This window comes from Rutilus rutilus, assembly GCF_951802725.1.
Source record: "Rutilus rutilus genome assembly, chromosome: 15".
NCBI lineage: Eukaryota > Metazoa > Chordata > Actinopteri > Cypriniformes > Leuciscidae > Rutilus > Rutilus rutilus.
Window position 1 is genome coordinate 3,312,718 of NC_140220.1, and position 10,599 is coordinate 3,323,316.

The 10,599-nt window shown below is 39.2% G+C and overlaps 2 protein-coding genes across 2 annotated transcripts in view; one reads left to right on the forward strand and one right to left on the reverse strand.

The window, feature by feature from the left end:
* rbm25b (RNA binding motif protein 25b) overlaps positions 1-878 on the forward strand; it is a 29,029-nt gene extending 28,151 nt beyond the window's left edge. Inside the window, exon 18 of the mRNA XM_084431765.1 lies at positions 84-878. Coding sequence (XP_084287891.1) covers positions 84-176 — 93 coding nt within the window. The 3' untranslated portion in view covers positions 177-878. The remainder of the gene's footprint in view (positions 1-83) is intronic.
* Positions 879-2,550: 1,672 nt separating this feature from the next.
* On the reverse strand, positions 2,551-10,244 carry eif2s1b (eukaryotic translation initiation factor 2, subunit 1 alpha b). Its single transcript, XM_084431766.1, has 8 exons — positions 10,121-10,244; positions 9,191-9,433; positions 7,433-7,512; positions 7,197-7,348; positions 5,586-5,692; positions 4,852-4,949; positions 4,624-4,767; positions 2,551-2,989 (listed from the first exon to the last, which is right to left on the reverse strand). Exons 2-8 carry the CDS (start codon positions 9,429-9,431, stop codon positions 2,864-2,866), a joined length of 948 nt encoding a protein of 315 aa, XP_084287892.1. The 5' UTR covers positions 9,432-9,433; positions 10,121-10,244; the 3' UTR covers positions 2,551-2,863.
* Between the last annotated feature and the right edge of the window lie 355 nt (positions 10,245-10,599).

The window sequence follows — 10,599 nt, forward strand, 5'->3', positions numbered from 1 at the left end:
GTTTAAGCTTTTCGCACCATTTTTTAAAGACTGACTCCAATTGTTGATCACATTATCTAACCGTTTTCCCCTCGCCTCCTCAGGTGCTGGATGAAGAGGCTGAGGTCTTCATAGTTAAAATGTGGAGGCTATTGATTTATGAAACTGAAGCCAAGAAGATCGGACTTGGGAAATGAACAAGCATTGAGCGCAGATGAACTTTGCTTTTTACTTCCCGTTCGGGCTGGACAGCTCATCTAGGTTTAAAAACAACTTGGGAAACTCGACCATTTCCAACCTTTGGAGTTAGTAAATATTGAGCCGTTTGATTTCTCACGTCCCAGACGCCTCCGTAAGACTTCGGCACCGACTCTAAACGTCTGTTTTTAGCTACCGAGAGGAAGAGGTTTGATTTCTCAGGGCCTTCCTGTTGAATCCATCTTCAGAGTAGCGTCATCTTGCCCGGTTAGTGTCTCTTTCTGTGAGTGCCCATTGTAAATTCCTATTGTTATTGATTGCCAATCATGTCTGGGTTGTGATTTTACCATTTTTGTTCTTTTTGGTCACCCTCACCAACCGTACCAAAGAGTTTTCCCCAGTTGTTTCGCTAAAACAAAACCAGTTGATTGGACCCCAACACTGTTCAGACGGTCTCTCACTAAACTGAATTACATGAAAACGATTGTCTTTGTTTTTGTACTTACCAGTGGATGTTTTGAATAAAAGTCTTTTTTTTTTTTTTAGTAAAATTTTGTGTGTGCATATATTACTATGTTCGGTCCTGGTTTCGGCTTTGAAGCTGCATGTTAATTACTGCAATATTTACTTGCAACAGACCAATCGCTGAGAGCCAGAGGCAACAGTAAAATTAACTCTTGAATATTAAATTATTTAAATTTGACTTTGCATGGGTTATTTTTTTTAGTGGTGTAAAATACTTTTACACGTATACATATTCATTTGGGGTATTTGTACTTTGGCAATGTAAGTGTAAAAAATTACTTACAAAGGGAACAAAAATTCTAGTTTTTAACGTTACTTGTTGAAATTGAAATCTTGATATCAAGAATTTGTATTTCTATGAGTCATTGTTCATATCAAGAATTCACATTTTTACGAGAGTAAATGTAATTCCAGATATAAAAAATTGCGTTGTTAGTAGAAATCTAATTCCTCTAATTAAGGATTAGAATTTTAACTTGTGAACATTGAATAATTAATATCCTGGGAATGAACAAAAGTCAAAGTGGCTTGCCATAGAGATGTGCCGTGAGAACAGTTTCTAGGGCCGTCCTAGATGAAAGATGAGCGGTGGTCTTATATCATATAGTTAGAGAGGTTCAAAGACGGGTCTCTTGCGACCAAAGATTAGCCTATGATCATTTTCTGACAAGTGTCAGAATCAGAAATATAGCCTGATCGTCTCAGTGTGTTTGCTGCAACGACCAGTACCGTACTGAGTACGTCTACTGTACTGACTAGCCAATAAAAGTGGAACATGAAATGGCGTATTGATCAATGTGAAGGGTTCCCACACCTTGGTTAACTTCAAGGACTTTCCAGGGCCAATTCGCTCAAATTCAAGGACTTAATGTGGGAACACTTTTGTTGTGTCGAACAAAAAACGTTGAGTTACCATCGTAGTAGTTTAGTGCGCGCGCGAACGTCATGGCAACGTACAACACAAAGTACCTCACGCGGGAAACACTTAAAGTAACGCGTAAATAAAGCAAGCTAGTATGCATAGGCCACGAAGTGTTGGCGAAATAACACATTATGTGCGAATGATATGGATTTTTTTTTTTTTTTTTCAAAAAACGTCTTGCACAAAATAAATTCAAGCACTTTCGAGGACCTGCTGTATCTATATATGTTTATTTTCAAAAACTTTCCAGGGCCTTGAATTTTCCTTCTTCAGATTCACAAACTTTCAAGGATTTCAAGTACCCGTGGGAACCCTGAGTGTGACATGGCGCTAAAACTTAATAGCCTACTACTCCCCTCAAACTCCATTTGCAAAATAGACTAGGCATCCCAAGTTGGCCTCTTTTTCCCAGCCATGACCACATCCATATTCTCCTCTTGCTCTTCCTTCTCTTTTTCTCAGCGCACATAAAAACCAAAGTGCGATTCATCTTGCTGTTTGTTTACCACAAGCGCATAACTTCTCAGCAAGCGATTTTGCGTTTAAAAGACGTCTAATAGCCGTCCAAACACAGCCCTGACGTCTAGGCTAAAACAAGCCAAAATTCGAGCTGTCAGTGAAAATTTAAGAGACGTCTAACAATAGCCCAGGCTACGCATAGAACATGTCAAAGATGGAATATCATACAATAATAAAATAATGCAAATTATTTTGGCAAAAATTATATGTAACCAAATTCAAGGTTATTTTGGCTAGAAATGGGTTACTCATAGTCGGACTATATCGGGTCTATAGTTAACCTAGACGGTGAAATGACGGCTATTGCTTGCTTGCGTCGTAGGTGTCATCGTCGTACAGTGTGATTTGTAATGATCTTCTAGAGTCTGAGAGGGAACAGAAATGGAAAAGAAGACAAAACTTCCAACAACTTTCCAGGATTTTACTGAGATTGAAGTAGAGCGAGAAATATGTTTCAATTCACAGAAAATGACAACTGCAAAATCAAGCTTTCACTCTGCATTGATGAATCAGCTGAAATGTTAATATTGATCATAGTTGTGACGGTTTAAAAGGCCACCGGTTAAAAATAAATAAAAAAAATCTGGTTTTCACTGCTTTATACTGTTTTCACTGGTGTAAATGTTAATTTGCTGCAACGTCACTGGTATGTTTGTCGCTACCATACAAAAACAGTTTATTTGAATCCATTTCTGCACTGAAGGTGTTGTTGGTCTTCATCTAGTCCTCTGTTTTGGCCTCCATTTCCTCCGCGTCGTCGTCGCCATCAACTTCTGCGTTCTCTCGCTCCAAGCGCTCCAGCTGCCGCTGCAGTTCGGTTTCATCTGTGTCCGTGACCACTTTGGGCTGACCAGAAACATTCATGCATGAGAATGCATTCAGAGCAATACATTTATCAAACATTGCATGGCAAACCATTAGAGATGTTTGATTCTTGAATGAATCTTTCTTTTAAGCCGGTTGAGCCGATTCACAGAATCAAACTGAATCTTCGGCAGTCAGAACCAGCTAAATTTGTTCTTTTTGATTTGTTAATCATTTGTTAATGGATAATGTGAGTAATTAATGACGGAATTTTAATTTTTGGGTGAACTAACCCTTTAAAAAGAACGATTCGTTCAAGAATCAAACATCACAAATGATTCTGAGAGGTCTAAACTCAAGAACATTTTGGTTTGAAATAATGATCATCAACTTGTGTTTGTTCTTTAAAGATTAGTGTATATTCTGTGCCATTTACTACATTTATGATGCTCCGTTAGAACGGTGTCATGTTAGCGCTAGTCCCCCTGAGTTAATAACTAATGATCTTTGCAACGGAAGTGAATCAATCAATCAAAACTAACTTTAGCTGGACAATAACTTTATTCTAGAGCTGCTGTAAAGCCCAAACAATCTCTGTTGCTTTAATTTCCTATTATCACTGTAAAGCTGCTTTGAAACAATCTATAAGTGACCCTGGATCACTAAACCGGTCACATGTCGCACGGGTATATTTGTGGCAATAGCCAACAATACATTGAATGGGTCAAAATTATAGATTTTTCTTTTATGACAAAAATCATTAGGATATTAAGTAAAGATCATGTTCCATGAAGATATTTTGTACATTTCCTATCGTAAATATATAAAACATCTATTTTTGTGAGTGAATGCAGCACAATCATGAACATAAATGCACAACTTTAAAGGAGATTTTCTCAATGGTTAGATTTGTTTGCACCCTCAGATTCCAGATTTTCAATAGTTGTATCTCGATCAAATATTGTCCTATCCTAACAAAGCATACATCAATGGAAAGCTTATTTATTCAGCTTTCAGATGATGTATAAATCTCAATTTAAAAAATGTACCCATGTGACTGGTTTTGTGGTCCAGGGGCACATAAAAGTAGCCTGGCTCCGCCCTCCTACGTACTTCCGCTCAATTTCATTTTCCTTCAGTACTACGTCTGGGACTGCTGTATATTCTTAGGTTTCCAGAAACAATTTTTTTGTAGGACCAATCAGCGAATAGAGGGAGTGGCTGAGAACGATGACGTTGATGTGATCACACACATGACTAGCGTCGGCCAATAGTGAGCCTACGTGTGACGTACAACACACAGACGCGCTGCTTTATCACTCGAGGAACAGAGAGAAGGAAATGAATAGTGGAATAAAGTCGGTTTTTTTTTTTTTTTTTCGCACAAAAAGTATTCTCGTCGCTTTATAAACTTTATAAAAGACAGACATCTTATTCTAAACATAATCCTCTGATCATTCGGACGACCACACGTTAGCGATTGGTTATGGCAGATCCTGAGTGACTCTGGGCAGATCCAATAGTTTTGAACTTTAACAGAGAACCCGCCTTCAAGGAAGTAAACGTTTCTCAATGGAGCGAGGCCAGACTCTCTGTACAAATGAAATGTACGAGAGTCTGGTAGAACCAGGCTAACATAAAAGCGCTATATAAATGAAGGTGACTTGACTTCTCACCTCCATCTGGACATTGAAGACTCCCCGTTTCTCCTCGATCCGCTCCTTTATGGCGATCATGGCCTGGTTGAGCACCGACAGTCCCTCAGTGCGCTCCAGAGTCGTGGTGGTCATGACGTACCGCGGCGGTGCTATCAGATTTATCTGAAAGAAAATACAATTACAGAATCTGCAGATCATGAAGCTGGTACTGAAGCACACAGCCGAGTATAAAGGAGGAACACACACCTTGATTGGCATGGCCTCTGTAGAGCAGTTTAGTCCCGCCCTCAGAGCGTCTTTGACCGCATCGATGCCTTCATATCCGTAACACGCCACCTCAATGTCTGTAAAACCAAACATAATGCTAAACATACATGGCACATATGGCATATGTAAGAATGTTTTTGTTTTTTCTTGTTTGATCCTTGTTGAATTAATGAAAAGCTTTGCTTCATAGTGTCCATCAACAGATACAACAATATATATATATATATATTCCTCATTATATATATTTCAGCATTATCTTCGGTCACATGATCATTCAGAAATCATTCTAATATGCTGATCAATTTAATGCATATTCATTTCTTTGAAAAAATTCGTACTGATCCAAAACTAGTGAATATATATATAGCAATTTTAAGGTTAATGAAACTATATTATATGTATTTATTTAACAGGAGTTTAAAGCGCTATATAAATGAAGGTGACTTGACTTGATCCCTTTTTTCAGTTATGAGAAAGAACGATATTCATCCGCACATTTCATTTAGTTTTTTAACCACTAGAGGGTTGCATAGTGTACCTTTAAATACATAATAGTTATAGTATGTGCCTGTTATGGTTGAGGATTAGTTAAATAAATATAAAATAAGAACAAATAAATAATAAGAAATTATTATTTTTCTAACATTAACAGTTACTTTGCATTCGAACTATCTGTATTGTGAAGAGTGCAATAAATTTTTATAATAAAATACCAGCTCTTATTTTGACGGCCTGCGGAGTGAGCCGTCTGTTGATGTTGTCGATGAGCACGTTCCTCTCTTCCTCGGTCAAATCCAAACCATCCAGGATGGCGGGATCTCTGTAAAAAAAAAAAAAAAAAAAAATGTTCATGTTCAGTTTCAAGTCCTGCTCTGTCTATGCTGCGTTCACGCCATGTCATAATTACCGTAATTGACCTTTCGCAAGGAGTTTGATTGACAGGCGATCTGACCAATCTTAATCCGCTATCTGCCGAATCCGCCATTTTTGTCCGACAAAGCGGTCAGGATAGTTAGTAGATTAACGTTGGAAGATATGAACTTTAAAAACGGTGTGTACTGACGTCTTTCCGCGGTTAAAACAACATTCCTTCTGATGTTCATTTATGTTTATTTGATGATATAAATTAACTAGAAGGAAGAGGTGATCGGTTCACGACACATTAAAGAGCCACAAAACGGTATTTATTGTTTAAATTTCGTAAAAAAATGACCAAATTTGAAAGTTGAGACTTTGTTTCATATCAAACGTAACGTGTTCAGTCCTGTCTTGTCAGCGTCCTCTCCTCCAGTCAGTGTGTTTCACTGCATGAGAACATGGTGTGTGTGAGAGCGGCGTAACTTGTCGGACACAGCAACAGTAACTAAAGGGGGCGGGTCTTTGTGAACAGTCAATTATGAGACGACAACATGTGACGTTCTACTCAGAGCTGTTCACTTCTTCGGAATTACCGTATTTTCCGCACTATAAGGCGCACTTAAAAGCCTTTATTTTTTTCAAAAAACGACAGTGCGCCTTATAATCCGGAGCGCCTTATATATGGATCTAGCGCCTTATGTTAACGTCTGTTAAACAGCCGCTGACTAAACCTTGTTTATACTTTCGCCTGACACCGGAGCGCGAGCCTCCGCTGACTGCGCGCGCAACTCCTCAAACAGACGAGGCATTTATACTTGACGCAACTGTTTTGTTTTAGACTGAACACCAGACCATATAACTGATTTAGACGCGCAAACTGGGTGCCGGTGTGATGAGATGTACTACTAATATCCGTCTGCTCGGGCAGATTCGGCTCAAAGTCATGCATCTTCGGATTCAGAGGCGCGCGCGCTGTTAAGCCGAATCTGCCTGAGCAGACGGATATTATTTTTTTTATTAACTTCGCGCTCATGCGGACGCGTCGAGTATAAACAAGGTATCTTGGTTTACATTTGGACTTTGGATGTGATCTTAGGCTTGAAAAGGTTGGTGACCACTGCATAACGCAAACCCAGTCAAACATTTGACTGCAGTATCTTCTATTCTATGCGCCTTATAATCCGGTGCGCCCTATATATGAAAACAGTTCTAAAATAGGCCATTCATTGAAGGTGCGCCTTATAATCCGGTGCGCCTTATAGTGCTGAAAATACGGTATGCGTTTCTATGGCAACACTATCAATGCCAATATGAATCAGGTGGTACAGCAGTCACATGGTACGGTAAGTCACATGGTACAAGTCGGAGCGCTCGTTTTAAAAGTTGTAATTACGAGTTTTACTAGCTTTTTAACAAGTGGTAATCACGACACGGCATGAACGCAGCTTCATCACTCGAACACTTACGACACGGCTTGTTTGAAGACGTCATAGGCGCCATATCCAGGTTTCTTGTATTTCTCGTCAAACACCCACGCGGTGCGCTGGAATAAACTCTCCAGCTGCTCGTCTTTAGTATACTCCAACACTTCAGCCACATGCCGTAGAATACTGTACACCTGCAGCACAACAACAAAACATCCTCAAACCACAAAAAAAAACCCTTTTTTTTTTAACTTTCATTTAAAAAAACAACCACTTACGGTTTTAGATTTGGTGAATTTATCTTCACACTTGATGGCTTCTTCCGGAGACACTCTTCTCTTGGACAAATCTATGTATCCTGTAGATGAAAAACAATCTCAAATGGGCCAAATGCATTTAAACACTTACTCTATATTAGACGTAATGAACATGCATGGTATTGTTATCATGGTCAAAACACAGTGAATAATTCCTTGTTACGAATTATTTCGATTTTCAACCGGTTAAAATGTACAACACTCCATCACAGAGATGTAGTCAAGACCAAAACCAAGACTATTCAAGAGCCACACAGCAAAATCCTCAGTGTTAAAAGTACTACTCAGTGGTCATTATTTTGTCCACACTACAGTGTTAACGCAACTCTGAATCAGTGTCGGAGTTATTGAGATAACCAAGCGATTAATCGAGTGATGATTGAGCATTAGTGATGAACGCCTGCTGTTAACAAGCAGAATCACTGAAGCAAAGAGAAACGACAAGAACAGAAAAAGAGAAGAGACGAGCAGAAACACAAGACCTACAACTGACTTCCAACCACAGCCTAAAGGCCCTTTCACACCGGACGTGTAACGAAAAAGCGAATAGTTCGCGCCAAAACCATTCACATCAGCCGCAATGCGAATTTGCGACGTCTGTGACGTTCAGAGCTTTCGCGCCGACAGCTGAGAAAACATGGACACTTCATCATCATCCAGTGAAGACGAGCTTTTCATTTTCTGTAAAAGACAGAAAAGAAGGTTTTGGGTGCACCCAATCTTACAGAACAGAGAGTCTGAAGGGGAGTATGAGCTAATGTCCACTCTTAGTTTCCTTTTCCGCTCTCCTTTTCCTCACACAGGTGTCCCTGAGGTTTTTCCACACTTTTTTTGTGTCTTCAACTAAACACAGTGCGTTTTGTAATGTCAATACACATTACATGTAACACACGAAGTAACAACTTAAAATCATTCGAGAAACTGTAGATATCACACAAAGAATGTATAGTATACCAAAAGCAGCCCTAAATAGTCTCACTACATTTTGTTACACGTTCAAAGTAAACACGGATCTTTGACGATAATAGTGTTAGCTTTCTATCCCAAATGTAGTTTAGCCTGCTAGCCTACACAGCACAGGACTATACAACGACTAAACCATCACACAACACACTCACAGTCATGATAACCGAGTTGGTCGGCAATGCTACGCCACACATTGTCTTTCAAATCGTTGTCCTTGTAGAATGTGATTGGCTGAAGCCTTTTCTGTCGCCGCAAAAGTAAAAAAAAAATCGACATCGAAGTGAAAAAAATGAAAGTCGTTTTTCCGCCGCAGCACATTCGCGTTCGGTGTGGAAGCGCTCATTACACAAAAAGCTGATATAAAAATAAAACCATTGCGCGAATTATTCGTGCGTCAAAATCGCGTCCAGTGTGAAAGGACCTTTAGATGAAATTAACTGAATATAAAAGAAGACTTTTATCCTTCCAGTTTGCTTTTATGTCCCCCAGTGGCGAACCATTGAAATTTCGAAACGGTTATGACGTAAAAAAGCCTCGTTTACTGAAATCACATGACTTTGGGAGTTTGATACGCACTCCAAACCACTGATTCAAAACAAAAGATTTGTAAACGTTTCGAAGCTTCAATGTTTCGAAAGCGCCTCTCGCTAGGCTGTGCTACTTTCTGTTTCAGAACACTACACAGCTTTTCAGATTTTCATTGTTTATCACAGCACCAAATACTTAACGAATTAACAGGCTTATTTATTTTACCCTTCTCTTTGTCCACTCTGATGACCACCACGCATTCGTTGCGTCCGATGCGGATGAGTTTGTTGATGGAGCGGATGCGCCGGCGCGACAGCTCGCTCAGCAGGATCATGCCCTCGATGTTGTTATACTCCAGCAGACTGACGTACGCGCCCATCTCTGCGATGGAGCGCACGTTCACCATCACCACATCCTCCACCTCCGGGAAACGGTGCTGGTAAAACCTACAGCTGAGGCCCGGCATCTCTACACAAGAAAAACAAGCAGAGCTGAGATCATATCGAAACACTAGCGCTTCTTTAATAACTGCATTCATTTTTAATAGAGCTGATGTCTGATTTGTTTACATGGTTTAGTTCCTTTATTGTCCACAAGTGGAAATTTGTCCTTGGCTTCAATATACACCACTTTGCCTATAGATAGACCTATCTATCTATCTATCTATCTATCACCACTTCGCCTATAGATTTTCAGTCTTTAGTTGACACGGAAACCCAAATGTGATCATCCTCCTCCCAAAATTTAAAAGGCAGCTATATATTTTCATCTATAAAGACCCAGTTTATACTGCAAACAATAAATATTATAAATGTGTCAAATATGATTTGGAACGTTTCTTTTTTTTTCTTAATGAAGTTGCATTAGTTAATTAATTATTTATTTACTAGTTATATTGGTTTATTATTGTATTTATAGTTAAAATAGAATACAATAATCTATCTATTCAGACATCAGTTAATGTTTATTCATCTTGTCTGTCCGTAAATCTATCCACTCAACTGTCAGTCTATACATCATTATCTCTGTATAGCTGAGCGAATGAGCGCGTGCGGCACATGCTCAATGACAGCAGCAATTAAACACTCATAACATCCCAAACATGAGCTCAACATGAGCCGAACCATCACGGATGTGGAGGTAACTCAATCCCACCTGACAGGTGTCACAGACTGCTCACTTTAAACCCTCAAATATCTAGAAACTTTAGTATTTCGGCGACTGTTAGTTGGCCATTGATCCTGCGATCCGAGAAAGAATGAAGCGAGCAGCAGCAACCAGTGAAGAACAGGGATGTTGCATCAATATGGCTTTACTTCAAAATAAAAGTCACTTACGTTATATTAGTGTTGAATGGTTATTCTGGTGCAACTTCGAAAAATCAACAAGGTGCATCGTGGAAGGAAAAAACGAGACTTTGTTTTAACAACACCAGCAACACTTGTGAAGTTGAGAGGTCAAAATAATCAGAGTGTGGGTGAAAAAATACTGTTTATTTCACCAACGCGTTGGCACACAGGCGTTCATCAGGGCTAACAACATATTGTCTAGGAAATACTTATATTATGAATATTTTTAAATAGGGTTTTATATAGCAACCGATCACTTAAAAATACTGATTGTTTGTTCCTATC

Coding starts and splice junctions, on each gene's coding strand:
- eif2s1b (XM_084431766.1), bottom strand. CDS start 9,431: ATGCCGGGCCTCAGCTGTAGGTTTTACCAGCACCGTTTCCCGGAGGTG. Junction 4,768..4,851: donor CAGAGGCCATGCCAATCAAG/GTGTGTGTTCCT, acceptor ATTTTCTTTCAG/ATAAATCTGATAGCACCGCC. Junction 2,990..4,623: donor TCTTCAATGTCCAGATGGAG/GTGAGAAGTCAA, acceptor GTTTCTGGTCAG/CCCAAAGTGGTCACGGACAC.